The 26436-nt window shown below is 45.6% G+C and overlaps 1 protein-coding gene across 4 annotated transcripts; it reads right to left on the reverse strand.

Moving 5' to 3' along the window:
* Positions 1-260: 260 nt before the first annotated feature.
* Positions 261-26284, reverse strand: itpk1b (inositol-tetrakisphosphate 1-kinase b). Of its 4 annotated transcripts, none has more exons than XM_035532565.2 (11): positions 26047-26284; positions 25435-25647; positions 16782-16806; positions 12609-12734; positions 10931-11048; positions 6228-6326; positions 5857-5897; positions 5414-5579; positions 3807-3874; positions 3477-3639; positions 261-2704 (listed from the first exon to the last, which is right to left on the reverse strand). In XM_035532565.2, the coding sequence occupies exons 2-11, from the start codon at positions 25527-25529 to the stop codon at positions 2370-2372; spliced, it is 1236 nt and encodes a 411-aa protein (XP_035388458.1). In that variant the 5' UTR covers positions 25530-25647; positions 26047-26284; the 3' UTR covers positions 261-2369. The 4 variants fall into 4 exon arrangements, with proteins under 4 accessions (XP_035388458.1, XP_035388456.1, XP_035388457.1 ...); XM_035532563.2 differs by having other exon boundaries at positions 25784-26284; XM_035532564.2 differs by having other exon boundaries at positions 25435-25650; positions 25784-26284.
* Positions 26285-26436: the final 152 nt, after the last annotated feature.

Raw genomic sequence — 26436 nt, forward strand, 5'->3', positions numbered from 1 at the left:
TTAAACTTTTTTTTTTAGGGGAAACTGCACTCATTACGTGTCTATGCACGCTCAAATGGTTTAAGCTCAATTCTCTTTAGATTTGCAGACTGATTAAAGTTGGATGTGTTCCACCAAAACAGAAGGGGGAAATAATCCAGTAAATAACGATGGAGGCTGATTTTTTAAAATTGTTTTTGTGCAAAGGTGCATGTACGTTTTTGGTATACACTTGCTGAATTGAAAAGATGTTTTGCTTTTGAAAGTGGACCCCCTACTGGTAGGGAGAAAAGAACACAGGGAATCTTTATTCCTTCCAAACTGCTCTCTGTGGAAATACCACAGTTCCTCTCAAACACAAAGCTCAGAAGCCACAGCATTACATCCACGTCTCTACGGCCCAAACAAGGTCTGCAGGTGAGAAGGGAAGTGAGTGAAAACTGCGCACAATCAACATTGCCATTAGTTTCAGCGGCATCTGCAGACAAGAAAAACCTTTTACTGTAGAAACTGTCTAATTTAACAAAAACACTGTTGCCTGCTCCAGTTTAATCTCTTTCACAGATCAAACTGCGCATCATAAAAATAACATGAACAACAATGGATACATACCTAAATGTCCACACTGAGTTTACATACTAAACCGAGAACCTTACTTTTGTTAAAGTGAACATAATTCAAAATAAATTTAGAATTTCACTATATTTTGTTATTTTTATAATCCAAAAACATGGAGAAATTAAACTGGTTTTAGACATATTTCATCTTGGCTACACAACACCAATATTGCAATATGTACTAAGATAGTAACTAAAAAACATGTAAGAATCAACCAAATAAACAAAAAATGAGTACATGATCTAAATGTTCAAAACAAAGATCTCAGCCAAACATGGCACATTCTGCACATCCATGTGATTTCTCAAACTGCAATGAATACAAAAGAAATGCCCTTGATTCAGGTAAACTAGGAAAAGAAACATTTTCAACAGACGTGAGGAATTGTTTCAGAAACGTACTCCCACACTCCTGAGACTTCAACATAGTGTCTGCTCATCAAAAATGCTTGATTTAGTGCTGATAAAGGAGTTGCCCTTTGGAATGCAAACTCTCTTTCCAATAATCAAAAAACGACACTTCAAATCATTCGGCTTTCTTAGTTATAGTGAGATACTTCCAACTTTTTCAGAATTGTAAGAAATGTGAATAAAATTAAAATTAATTCTCGCCAACCAAAACAGGAATGGTTAAGTTACAGGCATTTAACGTCTGCCTTCAAGTGAGATTTTTCAAAAAATTTCTTCTTCCTGTGCAATTTAAAACTAATACAATGACTCCATATATAGTCATAATATAACAATTATTCTTTCTTAATTATCAAGAGTGCGATTAGTATGCCGTTTCACAGAAATTTACAATTCAAAACTCTCCAATTTCATCAAATCATACCTAAAACACTAATTCAAGGAATGCAACAATTTCTAGTGAAAACACACGCAGGCGCGCGCACAAATTGCTGTTTTGTCTTTTGTTGTAAATCTGTCTCCTTTCATAACACCATCAAAAACATTAAATGACACTTGACATGGCAAATTTACCTGGAATTTACTTTTGCATCCTCACCAACCACATCACGACACAAAATAAGGAAATGCATGCAAAGAACATCAAGTGCCATAATGTTTTACTGAAGTCTTATGAAAGTATAAATATTACACTATCAACAATAACTGAATCAAGTTTTGCTCTTAGTTTCAAGCTGGCAGACTTGCACAGTGACATCTCTTAGACCATCACATACGCAGAATTGACACTTACCTTGGAGCAATAGCCATTATCTTTTCAGTTCTAGGGATGACATATAGGGTGGATGTGTGTGTATATATGACCACTGGCAGGTGAATGCATAAAGTCCCTTCTCACAAAAAAAAACAAACAAACAAACAAAACAACAACAAAAAACCCACAACATGCATGGAAAGCTTTGGAAGCCATTTCCTTCACTCGAATGCCAGCAACGCCGTTAGGGCTAGTGTGTTAACTCATCACCGTGTTCTCCACAGTGATTCAAAATAAAACACTAATGAAAGAAGACGAGCATGAAACATTACCACATATCAGTTGATCAATGCTGAATTCTCAATAGTCCACATTACAGTACTGTGAGTTATTAGACAAACAGAAAAAAATATGGAAAGGAATAAGGAATCCATCACCATCATAACAAATATTGTAAAAGATTCACTTCTGATTACAGACATATTATGAATATTTGTTGTTGTTGTTTGTTATTATTATTATTATTATTATTATTATTCATGGCATTCTCACTATTTCTCACTATTTGTTTTTGGGCAGGCTGGGAGAAGGTGTGGCTGAGGTGTGGCCCGTCACTGAGAGGAGGCCTTGGTAGCTATGGAAGCCACGCAGTGCTGCTGGAAGTTGGGGGAGATGGCTGGGTTGCACCCCAGTCTCTGGCACGGGCCCTTTAGACCTCCCTCACCCTCCACGATCCAGGGGCTGCTACTGTCGCACTCCTTCCCCCGCACGCTGCAGCATTCCTGGGAAGGCGTGCAGCTCCGCTCCCCCGAGCCCGGGGCCGTTAGCTGTCCGGAGGCGAGCGGAGCCGACGGCAGGGCGGGGCAGTCGGTTGATGACTGGCCTTGGAGGACACTGGTGATGTGGTTGAGGAGGTCAGTGAAGAACTCTGGAACACCCTCGTACCCTGGAGACGGATGGGGAGAAGAGGCAGTCACTCAGAAGTCTGGAGAGTGCGGAATATAAAGAGCAATTCAGCTGAAGATGGAATACCAGATAAAAACAAAGCCATCAAGAAAAATGTGACTTGGGCCTTCAAAAGACGTGTGCATGTGGAAGTGCACACACCTACATGAAACAAACATAAATAATTGGCCAATTTTGACATTTCAATTGTGCAGATAAAATAGGCCAGGTTTTAATTATGGATTCCCCAGTGACATGTGGACTTGGAGTACATGGTTCACGAAGAACTCAGAACAGCCACTGTGGTCAGATCCGCACTTCATGAACACCATGGACTGAGTTGCGTGTATTTGTAGTGCAGTGGCTCGGCTTGTTCAGGCAGTATGAATGTCTGAACACTGGGGCTAGCGTCCAGGCACACCCTGTACAGCGCTGGGACGGACACCTGACAGGGCTCAAGCTAAATGCTGTGACGCAGCCTAAATTACAGGACGTGCTCAGATCCTGGCCCAGAGATATGGACAGTTCTCTGATGACATCATCACTGGGTGACTGGGAAACACCTTTAACACATCAGGAGTATTCCAAAACTATTACAAAACACCAACATTCCAAATTATCTTAAACACCAGGAGTGCCTAAGATTCGCTGCCAGAGTTAGGCTCGCATTATCCCTGCGAATAAAAATGCTACACAGCAAGGCAGTGTTTAAAATACACTACTACTCGCCAATCCTGCACCTGAAAATCGACGTGAATGTGAAAAGCACAAACCAGGGAATGCATTGATGTCGATCACCGCATGTTGGCCCGTCTGGTTGTTGATGATGATGTCGATGCCGAAGAGTGAAACCCCCAAAGCCTGACGCAGAGATCTACACAGCTTCCTGATGACGTCATCACTAGGTGGCTGGGAAACGCCCTCTACGTTATCTCGCTACGTAAAAACAGAAGCAGGAAGGGATATTTCGAATCGCCTACACACAAACCTTACACTTTAAAAATTGTGTTATTTCCTCAGTAATTTAGTAACTCTAAATAACCACAATCTACTTTATTTGTTTTCTACTTTCTTGTTTTAAGTGCAGTTTCTCTGGGACTTACAGAGGTAAGGTCTGACGATGATTCTGGCTTGGACACATTATGGCTGTTGAAGAAAATAGCTTTTCTCTCTGAGAGAAGACAGACATGGCTGAATTAGTGGATGCTCAAAGAAAGCCTCTTTCCCTGAATGTCAGGTGTGAGTGGGAGTGTAAGTTTGCAGAAAGACCACAAGGTGGCAGCAGAGGCTAACAGCTGAGGGCGACAGGATCGCGTGGGTGGGCACACACAGAGACAGGATAGGCGGCCTTGCCAAGAGGATGCTGGTATTTGCAAGCATACAGACACTAGAACGATGGAAGGTCGATTAGAAAGTATAACAACATGCATACAGATTTAAGAAAGGCTTTGTATTAAGACTGGAAACATGGACATGTCCTTGCTCATAACCATCTGAATTCAACTTTTGCTGCCTACTCTATGGCACAGTGATGAAGCAGAGACACACACACACACACACACACACACACACACACACACACACACCTTTTCATGTTTAGTTTTTATGTTGAAAACACTTTCATTGCTCAAGAAAAAGAACAAATTATTAGCTTTAATACATTTACAACATTTGGCAGGCGCGCTTATCCAGAGCGACATCCAAAAGTGCCGTACTTTTTCTACAAACACATGTGTGCATCTCTTATCACAGGAAGGCATCACTGAAGCCAAAACTCCCAGCCACTGTTAACTGACCAAATTTATTCTTTACACCTCCTGTGAACAGCAGGAAAGCCGAGTACAATACTTGGCATGCCAAAGAAGCACGGCGCTTTAGAAAGTCAACTCATTTATCTGCTCAGTGGTGTTTTTCTCTTCCTCGTCCCTGAGCTACAGCGTGGCGCAGAACAGTTAGCACCGTGCTGACCTCTAGAAGTCTGCGCAACAGCGACCGCGTCTACTCGTCTGCAGCTGCTTTGCATGATGGCGCGTACAAAAGCATACGCAAATAGACTGTCCTCTGCAGAAGGCAGGTGGCTGATTCCTGAACTCAGGCAAGGCTCGTGTTGACGGAGTAGAAACGAGAGAACACCAGCCACACTTCCATTACTGCTGGGAGACTCAAACAGGAGAACGTCTGGAAATGGTAAAAACAGGCTTGCTAGCCCCAGTTCATGGTGATGTTTGAAATGTACTTGCCAAAATGCCGGTACAGGGCAGTTCTTTGAACTTAACAACTATAGCCTTGCTATTGAGATAATGATGACGACGATGATGATAATAATAATAATAATAATATAGATTTTTTGTATTATACCATTTTCACAGCCTCCTGTCTCAATCCCATGGCTGGTGTACAGTACAAACAACCCAAAAAGCTACAGAAAGCTGGATTGTTCAGTTGAGGGTAAAACACATTCACTAAAACATTTCCCAGATCAGCTTTCAAAAACCTGTCGCCCTACACAGTTCCGGACAGCGGACAATGTACAAAATTTGTGCCTGAAGTGTGATTTTTGTGGTTTGCAAACCTAGACGGCACATCTGAATGCCAGCAGCAGCTAACCAGACTTCTGGCCCTTTTGCACACTTGTGCACCAGCGGTTCCAAAGTGCCGTGTACGAGCAGAACGGCAGACCGCATACCACTGGGCAACGCCGAGGACTCACCGGCTGGGCCTGACGGGAAGTTCTTGAGGGACGGTCTCTCCACCACGGTGTAGGACTCGCCCACCACAAACACCTTGTAGAGCACAGCGTTGTGGTTTATGAAGCTCTGGATCACACACGGGGGCTTGACGCCCTTCAGGTCCTCGGCACTAAAGATGATCGCCATCTGCACAGCGAGAACAGAGGGCCCATACAGCAAAGTACAAGCAGCAGACAAACAAAAATAAAATATTCATTAAGACAAAATAGAATATTCATAAGCTACTGAATATTCAGTATTCAAGCAGAACGTGAACTCCCTCAGCACAGGCCGACCGGCCACGGTCAGGTTTACGTTTGGCCCCCGTGGTAGGAGTCGGTGAGTGAGACCATAAATATTTGGCAACCCGTGGTGAGTGGACACAGATGAGAGAGATACTGAGTAAACTGTGATGCCGTCGTACCTCATGGGAGTTGGTTCCGTGTGCCACCCGCGTTTTACAAACTGAGGGACGAAGAAAGACACTGTGAGCTTCCGAACAATAACAGAAGAGGCAGGAGAAAGTCCAGGAGCCTGACTTCACTACCAAAAACACCAAGATATTCTCCAGCTGCTTGCAGCAACGTCCAAAAGGAGCTTAGTGAGGCAGCCTGAGGCTAAACTGTTCTCCGGAGCGCAGGGAATCCGTCCCACTGCCACATTCTTTCAGCCTTTGCTAGTGAAGGAAACCCCATAACCAACATGCAACTTGGAAAATGGTGACTAAGCCTGCATTAAGGTATAATGGGGTTTTACTTCCTTTGGCTTTTCCCAACAGGAAGAGGAGGGACTTACTGAAGGGGAATGTAAGACCATGCTGGGCGATCTGTTCCAGTGTGTCTGGCCCACACTCACTGTTCAGCACCATGAATGGGGGAGAGCAGATCCTCTCATCTAGAGAGAGAGAGAGAGGGGGGGGGGGGGGAGAGAAGGGGGGGAGGGAGAGAGAGAGAGAAAAAAGACAGTGGGGTGATAAGAAGACATGAAGCAACAGAGAAAGAAGCAGATGTTGAGAACCTTAAATATTATGTAGCTTAAGTGACGAGCTCTTCAATGTCCTGATATCACACTGATCGTGAGTTTCTGATGTGTGAAGCACATTAATTCTGTGGTACTGTTACACCTGTGGCCCCTTGTCACCCGCCATAACCCAGCAAGCAGCAGCCTGTTCTGAAAAGCTGCTCATTCGCTGGTCTCGTTCGGGTCCCCATCTGCACCGGCCCCACAGAAACAGGGGCCAGGCAGGGGAGGCGGCTGCCCCTTGCATTATGTGCAAGCTGCCCGCTGGCCGCCGGTGAAACTCGAGCCAACAGTCCGAGGCTTTGTCCGACAACGCCGCGCTCTCACTGGCCAGCACGGGCAGAAAAACAGGAATGCGGACATCTGTGAATGAGCGGCAGCCAGGGGTTCGGTCCCAGGAGAAAAACCGCCTTGCCTTTGACGACCTGGGGCCGTCGAAACGTCCGATCGGAGCGCTAGGACGACACAGCACTCTTACGGTGCCAAAGAGCATGAAAGTTTATCAGTGTTTGTTACAGGGCATGGATATCTTCACACACACAAGCTGAGTGTCTTGGGAGCTGGCAGTCTCACAGCAGAGGTGTTGGGTAAGGAGCAGTTTCATCACACCGATATAAGCGCTGCACAGGCTAAACGGCCTGTTAAATATATAAAAAGCTTTAGAATAGATCACCACCAGGAGTCACACAGAAGGAAAGGTGCATAGAATACAAGCCAAAAATATGTGATATCTGGTTTAACAATGAAGCACTTGGTCTCACTACTCGCCGTTTTTACCCAGGCCGTGAACTCGCGATACTTCTAGAATTCTCTAGAACTCTAGAATACCAAGAGTGAAAACCGATAAAGCCGTCCTGAATTAATCCTCTGGATTTGGGGTAAGTGGAAAACTATGCAAATGAGACTTTTGCTCAAAGCATTCCTTCAACCTCCGCTTGTCGAGACTTGCCAGCCTGTTGGAGTTTGGTAAGCCGAGCATGCAACAGCTCTGAGGTCTCGGCATGGCTGTTCTCCGCGGAGTCCCGACGGCGGTGGACCAGCTGTGCACCGCTTCCATGAAGCTCGCTTTGCACAGGGATCCGTATTACAGGGTCCGAGTGGAAAGACGGGCAGCGGAGATTGGAGGGGTCGGGGTCAGCACTAAACCTGACGTTAGCTGGCTAGAGAAGGCAAGCCCACACTTCCTGTTCAGCTGAGCTGGTTGCTACACTTCTAAGTGATGGTATCACCACCCCACCAGAGATCCTGTAGTGTTGAAACCATGAAAGGAGTGCAGTGTTCTTATCAGAGCTCACACATATATCCTCTGCCTCTGTTAAAGGAAGCTTGCATAAAGCCTTTCATTCTAGCCAAGGGCAGCGATAACACACTATTCTTTTAAAGAGGGACACGTTTTGCAAGTACTGGTGGTACTGGCTCTTATAGTCTAGTGTGGGCTTCTTATAATAATGTTGTGTCTTCTGGTAAAGTAACTCAGACACATAACAGATTTACTGGCATTACCCAACAGCCCGGTATTACGTTAAGGACCCAGAACCCTGCTTCTTAAAGGAAATTCAAAACAGCTGTTTAAAAGGTAAAATGTCTAAAATTCCAGCGTTCTACCAACATCGGCACAGCAAAACCACTAAATATATAAAAGTCCTGATGTGTTAGTCAATAAAAGCGATTTAAAGGGTGTCGAACAACCCTAAATACGATAAAACTTCTATTACAAGATTTTGCACATTTGATGACTGTTAAGAGGAGGAGTCTCTGGAAATGGATATTCCATCGTACAACTGGAGGTAAACTGAAGCTATAAATACATGGATGAAAGTAAAGTGAATGAGGGAAGCCACCGCGAGCAGGTCAACGTGCCCTCCTGCTTGGGACTCAAACCGTGAGTGTCCAGGATCAATCTTGGGCTCTGTCTAAACACTTCCAGAGCTGTGCAGACCTGCAGGAGCCAGCGGAGACGTTTATGGGACGTTTGTGGAAGGTTTCCAGCATGTTTGGGAAGGCTGGTTGATGGCGGACGCTCTGGGGGGAGCCCTGAGTCTACTCAAGCCTGCAAAAGTCCAGGCTTGGATGGCCGTCTTAATACAACCTCTGACCTTTAAGGCGCTGAGTGCCTAATATGCACCTAGTCTACTCAGAGGTACATTTTGCTGCACAACGAGGATGAACAAAGCAAAAATGAAAAAAAGGCAAATCTTTTAGCAAGTTACAGGGCGATAAAGTTAAGCGAGAACACTGTATAAGCAAGTGCCAAACCAACGCTATCAAAACGCGCAAGTTACAGGAACGCACCATATAAACAGACCCTCCACAGAGAGAAATCCTGGACAGTATTTTATGCAGAAAATGACACATCGTAAACGCTAGATGCAAAATCATTTATTCATGCCATAAACAAAAATACCTTGTAAATAAACGGATGGAGAATTCAGTTTAGCTTACATTCCACATGCATTACAATGAAACCTAATTATTCAAAGCAAGTAAACTAGCCCGCATGTTCAAAGCTTGAACGGTTAAGCCCCTGAGATGTGAATGAAGGGAACTAGCCAATGGAACTGGCTGCTTCCACTGACACATCCACCACATCCACTACTGGCAGAGATCTCACATGAACACAGAGCATCCCTTAGCTTTAGTTTACATGCTTAGAAACGGCCGATTTATGAATTTTAAATTGCACTTTATTCATTTATAATAATAATTAGTAATAGTACTTTCTTTCTGTGAAATGTGACCTCTATAAATTCATGTGTTCATGCATAGTTCTCTGCTGAACAGAAGCGAGGGATCTGGATGCTGACAACATCCGAGCACGAGGCCTGGCCTTTTAAAGCTTCCCTCCCTCTGCCGTCTGCACAGGCCGCGGGAGCCCGGCACGGGAACGACAAACACAAGAGGAGAAAGCCTTCCAGAAGGCTGAGTGATGCTCCAGAGGTCGGGCAGGGGGCAGGAATGGACGACGTTTAGGCAGAGAGAACAGAGGTGAGATTGAGTCACGTGGAGGTGGACTAAGCTCCCCCACCCCATCCCTCTCTCCTTCTCTCCCTCTCTCTCTCTCCCTCTCTCCATTCCTCCCACGCCCTTTCTCCCTCTCTCTTTTTCCCCTCTCTCTGTGGAGTGCCACTAATCACAGCAAAGAGCCTCTCATTGTGACACAGCTGGCGTGACAAGTCCAGCGTGTGTGTGTGTGTGTGTGTGTGTGTGTGTGTGTGTGTGTGTGTGTGTGTGTACGAAGGCAACAAGCACAGGCATTCTCCATTCTGAGGTAATGGTGGATTGTGTTTGTATCTGGTCAAGTCTCAAATGGGCTTCCATGTTTCACCACTAAACACTCCGCCTGTGCAGTCACGCATGCACGCATTTGCACAGGCCCAAACTGACTAGATTTTAAAGAGCAAGACTCCTGACTCTGAAATGCTTGTAATCTGCCCTTAGCTGTATGGTTGTCTCTCAAAGTGGTCTTTAGGTCTTTACAGGGACTGGTGGACTGGGTCCTGTACTACTAGTTTCTCAAACAAACAGCCATCACTGTTAAAAGCAAACTTCCTTATTAATGTACCTTTTATATTTCTCTGTAGTCCAGCAGCCCCTCAGTCTGAAATCACTGATGAATAATGTTTTCAATATTCGTTCCATGACAAGACATTTATTTCCAGGTGCAGATATGAAGACGCTGTTTTACTCTGAGCCACATTAAAAACCTTATTCCACTATTTGCAAATAAATGCCTTTTTCTTTTTTTATGACAAAAGTATTTTGTAACACTTACTTGTGCGGGGCCCCACAGTAACACTGCAGACACTGCAGTCTGTAGCTTGTCTGGTTTGTACCATCAGACAGTTACAACTTATTTCCCTCGACCATTAACCTCCAGGCTATTGTTATCTTACACCGTGGGTCTGTCCCAGCTATGTAAAGGCACACAGAAGCCAATTACGTTATATAATGTATGAATTATGGGGAGGCATAAATGGAAGAGAGCAGAGACTGAAGGGCTTACAGATGATTTGGTTACATAACCATCTGTCATGTCTGGGTGCACCCCAAAAAAAACCAAAACACACACAAAAAAAAGCACACCCTGACAAATATAGACACAAACACCCACACACACCCACACCCACAGCGCAGCGGTCTGTGTAAGAGCAGGGTGTCCTCATTCTGTAAAATGTTTTTGTTGCAAGCCTTTGAGACTCAGACACATGCGTACATGGCTTTGAGTCATGCTCCAGTATAGGTATGGTGACAGCGCTCATATTTAACATCTGCCTCAGCTTTTCTAAATGTTTCCCCATCTTCTGTTTACGGCTCACAAGTGAAGCTTGCATTCATTATTAAAGTTCTGAAAACTCTTTCCAGAACAAATAAACTTCTAAAGATTCAGATTTCATGTCTTATCTCTAAAAAATAGAATAATAATACAATGAAATTATTTATATTACACAACACAGACAGACACACACACACACACATACCTTGCATGCAGCTCTCTATTCGGTGGACAAGCTGATAGGACTTGCATCGGTCCAGCAGAGTTCTGATGGCTGGGAGAGGATCCAGCACGATGGTCTCCGGGTGCGCATCTATGTAGTCCTGCAGGTCCACAGCAAAAGGTCACAGCTCTGACAGGAAGGGACTAGGGGCTGCTGGCGGGCCACAGATCTCCGCTCGGCCCTTACAGAGCCGACGGAACTACAACAGCGCAAACGCAGAATAAAGGTCACGCACAGTCCTCCAGAACTGTCTACGAGCGAGGGTTATACGTTCCTACGTCCAAGACGGTCATCCCAAGCACAGTTTGGACTAGGCACACGTGCACACACACGTGACAGCACTGCACTGCGTCAGGTGTGTGTGTGTCATTCTCCCTTTTACATAACACACTCCCAGTTTCCTCACTTTCTCGCTCACATAATGCTCTCAGATAATTTATACACTACAAACTCTTCTTCTCAGACATCTGACTCGAGTCGTCTTTATCATCCTCCTCATCACATTCTTCTCCTCGGTTTCCTTTCCTGGCTTGCCAGTGGGGTTTGGCTGCACTGCTCAGTTCAAACTGTCTTCACACTTCGTCTAATTCTCTCTTCCTCGCGCCTCAGCACACGTCGCTATCAGACCGGTCCACATGAGCACAATTTAGCACAACCCGTACAAAAGGCCCTTTCGCGCGCGCGCACACTTTTTTCTTGTTGCTGTTCTCCCTAGAGCCACTGCATGTGCACACGTCTGTCTGCCGTGTCAGCAGGGCATCACCGACCAGGGAGGAACATGTGTTTTTGCCAGCACAGATCAAACACAGGAATGTCTTATGTAAGGTATCCCTCCTGCTGCCAAAAAAAAAAAAAGCCACAAACCCGCGTTCTAATCGCTCAGTGGGGTCAGACTGACCCGTTTTTCAGGACAGAGGTCGGTGTCTGGCCCGGCATGCTATGCCGTAGTCGGGATGGGACGCTGTAGACAATGTGAAAGAGGTTTAAAAACAGCAAGGAATATTCCTGTTAAACGTCAATATAACATCGATACCGACCTGTCTCATAAGACACACTGTCCTTAAGCACACGTGTGATGCTACAGACACCTCTGGATGGGGTGTGTGGTAAAGCCAGACATTCATAGTGTGGCGATTCTGAATGACAACACCTCGTTTGTCCAGCAGAAGAGTCCTACCATCACCTCACACAGCAATATGTGGTTTTATATTTCCTGTTTATTTTAGGAATTGCCCAAGACTTTAATTTAAAAGACGTCTGAGACAGCAGGGCCACAGAAGAGCTGGGCTTTAATTCCAAGCCAAATTTTTTTCCATTTAATTCTGATCTAAGCCAAATTTTCTTTTCCGAATCCAAACTGTGGCTTCCTGCACTAGTAGTTGGGGCCAGTGCCACGCGGTTTCTTCCCCTCTTTTTACGCTTGCCTCAAGTCTGGAGACACATCTTCTGGAACAAGTCTCCACCAAACAGAAGAACCCTGCGCTTCTTTAAAAGATGTCAGATATGCACAGCACACGACAAAGAATGTTCCGGATCTCCGTTCTGAGCGGACGAGTTAGTCACCACACGACCCAGAGTAAACCCAAACACCTTTTCCCGTTGCTAGCCAAAGACTTCCACCATTACCGCTGTGAGCAGCACCACGGCGTCCGGCTCCCACCTGTACGCCCTGCACCAGCAGCTGGGCCTGGCTGTCGTTCTGGTCCGCCTCCAGGATCAGGTCCGTCAGTTTGTGGATGATGACGTCCAGTGGGCCCTGCTCCTCCAGGGCCTGGCTCAGGTCCAGCTGGAGGTGAAGAGGGAGACGTTGTGAGCAGTGGTAGCCGGGCTGCTAACAGGCTAATACCGTGACATGTGGCTATTTGCAAATGGAGTGCATAGTTAAGCATGTTTCCCATTCTATAGTAATCCATGCTGTTTGTATTAGTGTGTTTAGATCTGTTGCTATGTTAGCGAAGCAGATAGCATTGGCATACTGACTGTGCTGTATGTGTAGATGACATGAATACAGGCCACAGGACATTAGATGGTTGAGGCTATAGACAGACGAAGTGCACACTGGTCAATTATGCAGAGTTGCTCAGGAAAATGAATGAATGAATGAATGAATGAATGAATCACTCACTGACTCACACACACACACACCCTCTTGCACACATAAAAGGGATGCAATTTCACTTGCATTCCCCTGAGATTTCAATAGTGGAGTTTAGTCACTCATTGACCAGGAGGTGCTCAGGGAAAATGACATATGGATTTGACACAGTCTGAACAGTAATGCTATGTAAATACAAAAAAATTCCCAAGCTATTAAATCAACTGCTTAGTCAAATGTAAACATGCCTCTAATCAAAAAGCAACATTTTAAGATAAGCTAAAATGGGAAGCATCACTATGATGAGTTTCGGTGACATTAAGGTTTAAACTTTCTTCCTTGTTAAGAACTAAGACAGATTATATGCTTATTATTTGGCTGCACACCAACACATACCAACTGGCAACTGAAAACACTCATGTACAGTCATTTTTGTGACCCCTTTTATAAAACACCACTCTAAGAATCCACATGGGCTCTGTGAAGAGGGTAACAGTGATCCAGCAATAATATTTACAGTTCAGAAACGGTCCCTCCAAAAGAGCCTGCACTGCACTGCTGGAGCTTTGCTGACATGAGAACCAGGTGACTGGGTCTCTGGTGAGCTGTAGCCCCATCGCTTCCATCGGAGGATGGTATCGTACACAACACCTTCGCGCAGAACGCGGGACCTAAACAGGGCTTCTTTTGGCCGCGTGGTACCTGGGGAATATGGATATTGTTCAGCACGTCTCAGCCAAAGGCTGTTTCAAGTGCGCGTGAGTTTTAATTGCGACGTCTTGTCACATGGCCTATAGCCTGGTCGTTACACATGTAGGGGACCTTCCTGCTGCTGCCAGGCCTGCTAGCTCACACTGATGCTTTATTCATCAAGTACACGATACTTGGGGCAACCTGACCCAGCATGGAGACACAGAACACCAACATGCGGCCGTCTGCTTCTCAGGGGAGGCACGTGTGGCTGGGCCACACCTGAGCAGAGCTCCGCAGTGTCCGTCCGTGTTCATTTTTAAACCAGAACAAGCAGAACATAATTGACCCTAAAACTGCACCAATATGCACTGTTTTAGTGCTCTCTCATTCTCCTGGAGTGTTCAGATAGCCCCCATAATGTCAAGCACTGCTCATTAAACAAGTCTCCCAAGTAGAGGCCAGTGTCGCTCATGCGTGAACGAGTCTGTGCTCTTTGATGAGTCATTCCATCCTTCTCAGGGAAAAGGGGCAAAGACGAAGCAATGGCCGCAAAGAGCCCTGAAATGAATTCAGGTAGAAATTAGTCATTCCACTACAGGAGGATCGAGATGACAACATGATTGGGTTTCAAACCCTGATGTCCCGAAACGCAAATCGAGCCGAGCAGCCGTATAAAAACAAGCAAAGCTTTTCTTAATACCAGAACTATGACCACTACGGTAACCTCGGAGCACGTCCGCGCAATCCACAGAGCAAAGCTTCCTCTCACTGCACAGGCTGTTCTGTTCAACAGTCTCAGGAGCGAGAGGTGGTAGGTGCTGAAACCCAAAATAACACTGGCAGAGAGGGAGAGAGAGAGAGGCGAAAACTCCCCTCCGGTGATGATGTCACTGGACTTTCATGTTTTCCTTCATAAAATATTGACAAACTCTGTGCCTGTGTTCATATTTTATGAGGCCATATTATGAATAACAATAATCTTCAGTGTTCGGAGGGCTTGACTATCTACAGACACAGCTTAACAGGACGATGATGTGCGAGTTGTTGGAATCTCAGCTGAGAGCTTGAGAAACCCTAACTGAATAACTTGTGTCCACTGAGAGTGAGTAATGAAAAAACTGTCAGCGCGACCACAAGCGACAGAAACCCTAAACAAAGAGCCACCGACTTCCTGTGGGTTTCCATGAAACGATGAGCTCATCTTTCTACAACAGTGTAGTGAGCAGCAGCTCACAAAGTAGGAAAGAAGAGTCAGTCAATCAGGAAGAAAAGAGTCAGAAAACTAGAAGGAGAGAAGAAGAACGAACAGGGGTAAGATCACACCGACTGTTGGGTCCAGCTGAGTGAATCTGTAGTCAGAACCGAAGTGCTAGGTGGGTCGTGTGGGGTTCTACCACACAAGGCCATGTGGAAAATCAAGTGATATGGGGAAAGAAATATCAAGGATGAGACAATCATGATAGCAAATGGAGCCTAGTGTAATAGCTAGTGTGTTCAGTATTTTTAGTGTGTTCCTCCCATAAAAATAGAAGTTTGTCTGCCCAAGTTGGAGAGGGTAAGTTTTTAAGATATCCACACTGTGCACCCAAAATATCAACACACACACTAACCCCTTTCTCTCCAAGATGAGTCAATTTCCAAAAAAACACACTAACCCCTTCCTCGCCCAGATGAGACAATATAAAAAACACACTAACCCCTTCCTCGCCCAGGTGAGACAATATAAAAAACACACTAACCCCTTCCTCGCCCAGGTGAGACAATATAAAACACACACTAACCCCTTCCTCGCCCAGGTGAGACAATATAAAACACACACTAACCCCTTCCTCGCCCAGCTGAGACAATATAAAACACACACTAACCCCTTCCTCGCCCAGGTGAGACAATATAAAAAACACACTAACCCCTTCCTCGCCCAGGTGAGACAATATAAAACACACACTAACCCCTTCCTCGCCCAGGTGAGACAATATAAAACACACACTAACCCCTTCCTCGCCCAGGTGAGACAATATAAAAAACACACTAACCCCTTCCTCGCCCAGGTGAGACAATATAAAAAACACACTAACCCCTTCCTCGCCCAGGTGAGACAATATAAAACACACACTAACCCCTTCCTCGCCCAGGTGAGACAATATAAAACACACACTAACCCCTTCCTCGCCCAGGTGAGACAATATAAAAAACACACTAACCCCTTCCTCGCCCAGGTGAGACAATATAAAAAACACACTAACCCCTTCCTCGCCCAGGTGAGACAATATAAAAAACACACTAACCCCTTCCTCGCCCAGGTGAGACAATATAAAAAACACACTAACCCCTTCCTCGCCCAGGTGAGACAATATAAAAAACACACTAACCCCTTCCTCGCCCAGGTGAGACAATATAAAAAACACACTAACCCCTTCCTCGCCCAGGTGAGACAATATAAAAAACACACTAACCCCTTCCTCGCCCAGGTGAGACAATATAAAACACACACACCTGGTAGAGGGAAGGGGTTGTAAGTAAATGTCCAAAAAAATATGCCACCCCTTCCTCTACCAAGGGAGTAAATGTCCAAAAAACACACTTAGCAACAGCAGAAATGACAGTGATTAAGACTTATATAGGGCAATCCTTGTTATGCTGTGCAAAATTTAAAGACTCTGATCTTTCTCTGTTTTCCATGGCTGAGATTAGATGGCTCCAAGCACACAGTCTAGGCCAAGGGTCCAAGGCCAGATGATTGACGGCGCTTATACTGTAGCCCAGCTGGCGAAGAGCTGCGTCTGTGGAGCATCTCAGAGACAGCTGTGGTCAAACCTACACAATGACATCTAGATCTGCGAAATGTCTGGCATTTAACCCTTTTTTTTTGAGGGCATTTCAATATTCATCCACGGAACAATATTTTGGCTTCCAGCAAAGTAAAGCTGGATACCACGAGTGCTGTTGGAAAGAGGAGCAAAAACTATTTCACAGATCCGGGTGCACATTTAACGCATCCCTTTGCTATTGGAAAAGTATGTAGATGCTTTGTAAATGCATTCTTACCTGAACCACGTCGATCCCTCTTTTCCTAAAAGAGAAAAGATAAACATTACTACACACGCACGCCTTGTTATCCTCATATGCTGCAACTTATTCTAGAGGTTTTTACCATTTTGAAATATTGTGACTATTAGTACACCATCCAAATTTAGACCTTAACCAAGTTCACCATAATGATAATCTACAGTCTCATTCAGTGGCGTGTCACCAAATCAACGAGTACACAATAAGAAATGAAGAGATGGCTCTATCTTTTAGCTCAAGGCTATGCTTAACGTGTATCTGGACATTTTGGCACCAGTTTCTTTGAAACCCACTACATATAAATGACAAACTATGGCACTGTCAGAGCATAACACCTTTGGCACAAGCCAGTTGGTGACATTTCTGCCCCACTAAATCTGTCCTGGTTAACTGCAAGCGCTATTAATATAAAATGGAAGCGTCTAGAAGTAAAAACAGCTCGACCCCGAAGCAGTAGACAATGCAAACTGGTAGAGTGGAGCTGGTGAGTGCTGAAGCACGTTTAAAAAACTACCTCAGGAAGCAACATCAGCACAAGAACTGCACGCTGCATGTCAGCCCGAGACCGCTGCGTAATGCCACACATCAGCTGGACTGGACCCTGGACTGATAAATCACGCTTCAGTATGTGGAAGTCTGACTGACACCTCTGAGTTTTGAGAATGCCAGGAGAATGCTACTCAATACGTAGTGCCAACAGTAATGTTTGGTGGGGATCATGGATCATGGATAAAGGGTTCGGACTACTCCGCTCAGTCCCTGTGAAGAGTAACGCTACGCTACAGCATGCAAAGACATTTCACATGCAACTACATGCTTGCAGCTTTACGGCAACAGTCTGGGAAGGTCTTTTCCTGTTCCAGCATGTCTGTTTCCCTGTGCACAAAGCAGGGTCCATAAAGACATGGTTTAATGGGTTTGTGGTTCCCTTTTGGAACTCTGGTAGTCTACACAGAGCCCCGACCGCAAACCCAATCCAGTGCCTTTGGATTTTGGAATGGGATGTCCAGCACGCTCATACAGGTGTGAAGGTCAGGTGTACACATACCTTTGCACATGGTTTATATAGGATATGGTATACATGTGATCTATAAAATCCAATAACATTAGAATTCCAGCGTTATTGGAATTCTCCAGCTTTACAGGAATTCCTGCTAATAAAGCACCAGTAATGTCACTTTAACTGTTATATAAGAAACCATATTCAGGAATGCGATATGGTCTTGTACCGCTGGGCACAAACGGGTGCTAACAATTTGCTTCATGAATACGGGGCCTTGTCTGACCAGAACACTGCACATGGAAGCCATCAAGCAGTTGGCTTATCTGTCTCAGAATAAGGTTAACTGATACAAATAAACCTACGCGCCTGCGTTATGACCACACAAAACAACAACCAATATTAACAGGTAGGGAAATTTATAGCTCATAATTCAAATTCTGATTTATTTGTCTTGTGCTTTATACAAAAGGTGTGAGCAAGCAGCTTTAGAGAAATGAGCTTTACAAAGAACCCAGGCTGAGCCTCGTATGACCAAACCGAAGGAAAAACCAATGCACTAGAGGAAGAACCCTTGAGAGGAACCATGACTCGATCTCGTTCTCTTCAAAAGCTGGTCAACACTGGGTGGCAAACTAACAGCACAAACTGTTGGGTGACAATTTTATTAATCGGTCAGACCTGAACACAAATGGCAACAGGGGTTAGCTAGTGGGGACACCGGCTGGACACTCCGTGGTTTCATCTGGCTTACACGTTATCTTTTTGTTACTGGCATTAAGCACAGAAAACAAAGGTCTAACCATGAATGCAGATCTCAATTCATCAAAACCCGGCATCCACCTGACATGACAGAACCACTGCAGACACAAAGTAGGGTACCGAACGTCGGCCGCCAACTGCACACGTCTCGCGTGTCTGACAGCAGATTTCATAGAGCATGTAAGAGAGGAACGTTTTGAGGACCGTGTGCAACCATCAGATAACAAAATGTGCCCGCACATTTTTTTTTTTTTTAAATAGTGTTCAGAATTTATAAATCTGATTTCTGGCGAGTGTGGTAGTGCATTCCTGTCCAAACATGTTCCTGGGTCATTTTTCACTCAAGGCTTGCTTTAGTGAAGAAGGAAAAAAAAGATTTTTAATAAAAATTATATCACTACCAAAGAATTCCAAAGCGAATCCCTTGGCTCTCACGATAACTCTTCAGATTCATTCTCCATCAGATATAAAGTCCAAGTATTGCTTCTTGCTAGCGGCAGGCTAAGGCCTCTAGGAATGAACGGGAGAGTTGAGAAGGCTTCCTCCATGTGGTACTGTTTGTACGGTGTAGCCTCAGCCATTTTTCTAACATTTTCCCTCTGATGAAAAAGTGCTGTAGCTACACTGGAACCTAACAAATCGACTCAAAATAAATTTCACTGGCAACATTTTTTAAATGAGCTACTACTCATGCCATGATTTTTTATTTTATTTATTTTTGCTGCACCACAAATGTCTACATTCAAACATTTTTAACTGATCATTTTTCCAATGTAAAAACTATAAATAAGGAAGGAATGTGTTGCCTAGCAACAAAACAGCAAGGAAAGGAACCTTTACTAGATATGGGAAAGGAGATAACCCAAGGCACGCACATGTTATCAGCACATTTAAGGACACTATTAAGGTCAAAAACAAAAAACACACGCGCGCACCCTGCTTGTCTCCACCGTATTCAGGCCCTTCTACAAACGTTACTGCAGAGGACGAACCGAGGTCGGCTTCACCAACACCACCACCCTTCCTGACAGCCACATGCGACACTGTGCCATGCAGCCCAAAGCACTGCCAAGACATCTCCGCCTGGGCAGACTCCAGGCAGCTGATCCTGGGCCACAACTTCAGAGTAAGTATGTGGTTTTCCGGATCCTCCACTGACAAAGCAGACCAAAAGAAAGACATCAAAAAGGTACATTTCCTGTCTGTGTGCGCACCTAAGACATTTTAACCCAACTAGGGGCCATGTGTCTCAAAAGGTTTCAGGTGTGTCTGAAATCAGAGGCTGTATGGACAATGTGACATGCCAAAACTCAACATCAGCTTGCAAGCATTAGCGCTCTTCTCACTCCGAGCAGGGTGGGGCAGGGCAGAAAGACAGACCCTAGGCTAAAAAAACAAGACCATGGCAGAACAGCGCCTTCACACTGCACGGGTCCGCACCAATTTCACTCAATGACTGAACGGGTATTTCGATACGGATCAGCACTGAAGGCACCGCTGTAGATCAGATGTGGACCGACAAAAAAATGATTCTTTTTTTTTTTTTTAAATACACATGCTTATTCCCAAGTTGTGGCCGAAATTCAGCTGACCCAAGTCTGGGCAAGAGGAGATCTTTGGTCAAAAGGTCCGACTTTCAAATTAGGAGACATGGTTCACATGCTTGGAGATCTCATTCAGGTGCAGCCCAGTCAACTGTCTCTCTATGTCACTCCACTGCTGGCCAAGGTGACGTGCCAGAGAGATACGAAGGACGCTGCTCAGATACAGTTATTTTCCTTCAGCATGTGGAAAGAGACGTAAACATGAGAAATGTGTGCGCTGTTGAAAGCTGGATGTTCTTGTTTGGTCTACGATACAAGCGAGGACACATTAACAAAGTGCCAGCGCCAGCACGAGCGCGTCATGTGGCCAGCGTGCACACAAAGCTCCAGACTTCCTCACTACGACATCCAGGTCCAACGCACCTGCTTAAAAAACCAAAAACTAAACGTTTACCCAACAGCCAGAAGAATGTTTACTAGTTCAAAACAAACATTCAGGCCTACTAGCCCATTTTGCTTCAGCTCAATCGTGGTGACATGGCTTTTCTAAACGAAACGAGTTTCTCTTGCCAATTTGAAACACAATCCAGGCATCTGACCGATATCCCAGTAAGTATTGCATTTCACCCAGTCACGCAGGAATAACGCGCACACCACTGGAGTTCCCTCTGGGCTCGAGGCCACACCTTTCGCGATGGAACGGGCTGGCATGCTGTGGAGTGTAGCCTACTGATCTACACCCCGCCGAGCTCATCGGTTTAACGTCTAATGGTCACGATTAATGCAAGCCTGCTCCTTTCCCAGCGCACACGGCATTTTTGGAAAGCCCCTCGCGCTGCTGTCTGCTGACGTGTTGCCACTCCACTCTGAAATGGAGAGTAATGAGTCATTTGTGATTATTATCAGATACAGAGCGTGTCACAGGGATGCGTGCTGCATTCACACCTGTCAGCTTCTTAAGTGTGGACTGCACTGCAAAACAGTACGAAAAACGCGTTCCATTGATGAAAAGCAACGTGGTCGCTGTTGGATTTTAACGCGTGCGAACTGGATGTCATACAGGCATACCTGTATTTTTGTTTTTAGCTGTGGAAAACAGCATGCACACCTATTAGGAAATCAATGGCAAATGCGCCCCGACTTTCAACTGGTTTGCCTATGCATAGGGGTGGGGGTGAGCACGAGCTCAATATTGCAAGCGAAATTTGATCCTCGGCCGAATCAGGTTAGTTAATTGCTGAATGACTACTGATTGCCATTCTAACACAATAAGCATGGACCAGTTTGGTACGCGTGACGCGGGCAGGGAGGAGCTAGACGCGCGTGCTAGAATGTAGCGTCGTAAATACAAACAAAGGAGCGCAAGGGCGAGCTGATTAGAAAAGGAAAAAGAGAGAGAGAGAGGGAGAGAGAGAGAGAGAGAAGGAGGGAGGGAGAGAGAGGGAGGGAGGGAGGGCGGCAGCAACGGCAGGAGACGCGGTGGGGTAACGGTTCAACTCGACAAGTGTTCATGTGGGCTTGAAATAGAGGAAGAAAGAAGAGGGCAATAACAGCATTGGTGCAGCAGATGACTGGGAGCAGGGCAGGTGTGTGTGAAAGAGAGAGTGTGTGTGTGTGTGAGAGAGAGTGTGTGTGAGAGAGAGAGAGAGTGTGTGTGTGAGTGATGGTGGGTGCGTCCCTTGGGCGAGGTGCCTGGCACACCGCCAATATGCCAGATATTAGTGACTAGATTAATAAACAGCATTTTCACAAAACAAGTCTCAGAGATCAATTCAGAGGTCTACTCTCAGAGATCAATTCAAACCAAAAAATATTTAAATTACTGGATTACCATACAACTAAAACAGCTGTCTTTCATAATTAGGGTTCGACGCTGCATTGCGAGAAAAACATTTTTATTTTATTCCAAGGGAATAAAACAAATGCACTGGGTCCAGACAGTGACGTTACTTCCCAACTTGCCCACCGTACAGTCAAGCAACTGAACACAAGACCCCACGTACTCGCTGGGAGTTTACGTCTTGCTTCATCAGGGATTCCAGGCATACCCCGACCAGAGCAACAGCTGTGTAGGACAGCAGCAGCATACGTGCGCACACGCATATTCACGGTTACCACAAAACACACATTGCACGACTCTTGTGTCGTTTCGTTACCATGCTTTGCTGGTTGCCTGGCTACAAGCAAACTGCCAAAAACAGTCACTGGGCTGGGCTATGTTTTACAGTTCAGTATGTGCGGTGTGAGAGCATACAGGAAGAAAGGAAAGAAGAAAACGATAGAACGATAGAATGTAAGAAAGAAAAAGAGCAACAGAGAGGGAGAGAGCGAGGAAGAAAGGAAGAGAGGAAACATTCAGGGTCAGTCCACCACAGCCTGAACGTCAACCTAATGTGTCAGCAGAGATTAGAAGCGTCTTCACGTGAAGGCCTCAGGACAGAGTGGAGTTTAAACACAAGAAGTGAAGGAATACTTTCAGCTTTCAGCCTTTTCAGCTTCATTTGCTTGGAACAAACTCTGTTCTTTGTAGATAATACTAAAGTGACCTCAACAAGAAAGATTCAACAGTTAGGACTGGCCACTGGGTTAAAAGCCCTGACTAAATCTGGGGGTGTTTTTGTCCTTAGTTTGAAGGCAATGCCAAATAATATTGCAGATAAGAATTTTGCTGGCCCACTGGGTGATATTCCTGGGTAAAGCACTGCTAAGGCCACCATAGATGAAGATGATGATGGATGATGATAACTACAGTGATACTATTCTAAATCTGAGGCCTTATTATAAATAGAGATGAAAGTAAATTTCTTGGGCACCCATAGACACGGGTGTCCTAACTCACCGTGCCTGCAGAGCGTTAAAGCGGTTTGGTCAGGGACATTATGAGGAGATTGTCGCTTTATCCCCCAAAACAGTTTTAACCTGAGCTAGGAAAAATCGCAGAGCTTTGTGAGCCACCCACAGACACAGTGAAACCGGCAGCATCAGACAGACATCCACACAGACTACAGGGTCTTCTGAATACCAAATCCAACAGTTCTGTTATGAACAGCTTACGACAAACGTAACTACAAAGTACAGAAGAACTACAGAGGTAAGCCGTTCTAACCATTAACAGCTGGTTTTAATAGGTCCACAACAACTGTTGCTTAGTCATGTTGATGGGTAACTACATCATGGCACAGAAAACAGACAGAAATATTTCAAAAGACGGCTACTTCTGTGAAAAGGGGCTATGAGTGAAGCCGCCTAAAGCACAGGAGCCTTTACGCCGACGTCTTTCTAGAGATTCAGCCATAAATACGCTGTAACTATGGGAGACAGGAGCTGATGAAGGAAACAAGCTGGCGGTCATCTGGTGACGTTGGCCTCCTGAGTCGCTGAAAACCCACGGCAGGAACGCTCAGTTTAAAACCAAGAGGTCGTTCCACTACTGGCTACCGGCTCTGATCTCCGCCGCTCCGTCTGGAAGTGTGATGGGAGCGACGTGCCTCTGCCCGTCCTTTATAAGCCGTTTATTCTTTAAGCGCTTGCTGGGGTTTCAGCAGGTCTTTAGGACAAGGAATAGTGATCCATGGTTAAAAGAAATGTTTTGAGACATGTCTGGCTACTGAAAGATGCACAACCAATAATGATTAACAGAATGCACTGGGTTGACTTTTTCAAATTTCAATATGGACTCTAAAAGCCATAAAAATAGCTAAAAGAAAAGGGGAAATGCATGTTCCGCTGTGAACTACTTTTTTCCACTCTACTCATATACCTCATTTCACTTCATTCTTTGGATAAACCCAAAACGATTACAAGGACAGAAGCAGCAAAGATGTGGTTAACCAAGAGCCCACTATTCTGCACTCTGCCATTTTCCAAGGTGCTCTGATCAGAGCAGGTTAACAGTATAGACACGCACACCGACCCCAACAACGGACATGCGCTCAGCACCCAGCGATCACATGCTTGTCCTTCCTTTTCCTCCTTCTACACACACACACACACACACACACACACACACACACACACACACACACACACACTCACACACACACTCACACACACACTCACACACACACTCACACAAACACTCACACACACACTCACACACACACACACACACACACACACACACACACACACACACACTTCTGTTTCTGAGGCAACTAAGGAAACGTGATGCAATGCCACCTCTACAAATTACATAACTCTCTGTTCAGCTGGAGACGGATACAGCGTGGCAAGCGACATGAGAGAAGATGCAACTCACCAACTTGCCTCCAGGCACAAGTTACAGGGGCCTTCCTCACCTCGCCTTCTGCTATTATGGGTTTGCGTGCTCTTTCGTCATGCCAGTGACTGTTGGGTTTTTTTTTGTGTGTGTGTGTGTGTGTCTGTTTGGGTTTCACCGGTCACAGAAATACAACACTTCTGCCTTAAACCTTCTCTCCACCATGCTTTGCTAAGTTCACTTATATTTCGCCATGCTTGGTTCCCTAGCCTCTCCGTGTCCAAATGCTGACTAACGGCTCGGGGTTCCTCTGTGATGAATAAGCCAATGTCTTATTCTGCAGTCACAGAGAACCGAGAGCGAGACGTGACAGCACAGCACCGAGGATCCCAGCACATGGATCAATATGAAATAAGGCGTTCTGTTGGGGACAAAACACAGTGAAGCGGTTACAGGTGCACTTGTTGGCTACAATGACATTTTATGGCCCAACCACAGAGAGTATCTAGGAACTAGAATCATGAATGACTTACGTGACCAAGTTCAAGCAAGGTGTATTTGAAGAATACATTGTTGTTTCAGTTAAGAGACGATAACACCAGCAATAATTACATTAATCAACCAATACATAAAAGACCTGATCTTTACTGCTGCACTAAGTAAATAAAATACCTTCCTAAGCTAACAGCACATACACAGTACCTTTACAATGGAAATTATACTATTTAACAACACAATACATCTAAACCAACACTGTGTATTAGATCTGTAACCCCTTCTAGCTTTCTTCCCTTTACCCCAAACCAGGCTCTCTTTCAGAACAGTTCCCCCATGCGCATTACTGTCCTGTGAAGATGAACTGCATTTTTGCCAAATTAGAGCCGACTGTGGACATTAGGTTAGGACAAGCTGGAATATGACCACGAACTGCTGGGCTGTGTGCATTAATGAAAAGGTTGGCAACATGTCACCTGCCTCGATCTCTACACTGAGACAGTTACTGATGCACTGTATGACCACATCTCATAAGCAAGCCAAGCAACAGGTTAGCAGCCTCAGGTGTGTGACAGGGATAGTCGGGACGTCGTGTGCGTGTCCAGCGCTTACCTGCACAGGTCAGCGAAGGCCAGGAAATTGAGCTTCTTCATCTTCTTCTCGCTGAGCCAGTAGCCCACACGCCGGCCTTTCAGAAACGTCTGCATGGTGCCAACAGCTCGACTCGGCCGACCGACCGACCGGAGCTCTCCGGCAGCGACAGGAAACTTGCTGTTGTGCCGCAGAGCCCGGGGGAGCCAGCACAGGACCGGGGGCGCGTCAAACCTGCTGGGGGGAAACGAAAAAGCCGCCAGTGTCCGAGGGGCCGAGGAGCAGCGGCTCAGTCAGTTAGCCCGGCTAGCATCAACTACGACACAAACACAGCCTTTAAAAACGACAACGGGGCCGACTAAAGACTAACCTCTGCTTTCGGCAGGTTAGGCCAGCGTCTCAAGCGACAGTTTAAAACGCTAAAGTTGGCGTTTTTATCCGAGTAGCTTAATCACACTTCAAGAGAGTAACGAGCGCCCTGGCTTGGTCAGCGTAGTTCCCGCTGCTAGGCAGCGTATATACGCTCACAACAACACCGATGTACAGCGCATGTTGTTTTTGATACTAACAGATCGCAGTCGGTCGGAAATCTACAAAAACAAATAATGGAGTTAGCTGGAGTTGGCCACCCACCCAGCCAGCTAACACATCTCCCACTCCGGCGTCGTTCAGCGGCTGGCTGGCGGGTGAGCTAGGTTAGCTGGTTAGCTTGGGGGCTGTCCAGTCTCCATGTTCCTCTGGGGGAGGAAACGTCGCAAACGGGCGCACGGTGGAGCAGACGGGAGATATGATCGGTCCGGCCGGGCTGAGATGGACAAAAAGACACCGAGACCCTCCCGACGGACGGCTGCGCTCGTTCAGGACGGACTGCCAAAACGCTTTCTCTCCGACCGTGACTTCGAGTGGTTCACACGGCAACACCGCCGCCTACTGGTGGCTGTAGGGATTTGCTTGTATTTGAATAGCCCTGGTTTCTAGGCGGCGCCATTGTACTGTAGGTGAAGATCAAACCAAAACCATTGC

The sequence above is a fragment of the Electrophorus electricus genome, chromosome 10 (assembly GCF_041902795.1).
Source record: "Electrophorus electricus isolate QZ-2024a chromosome 10, ASM4190279v1, whole genome shotgun sequence".
NCBI classification, from domain to species: domain Eukaryota; kingdom Metazoa; phylum Chordata; class Actinopteri; order Gymnotiformes; family Gymnotidae; genus Electrophorus; species Electrophorus electricus.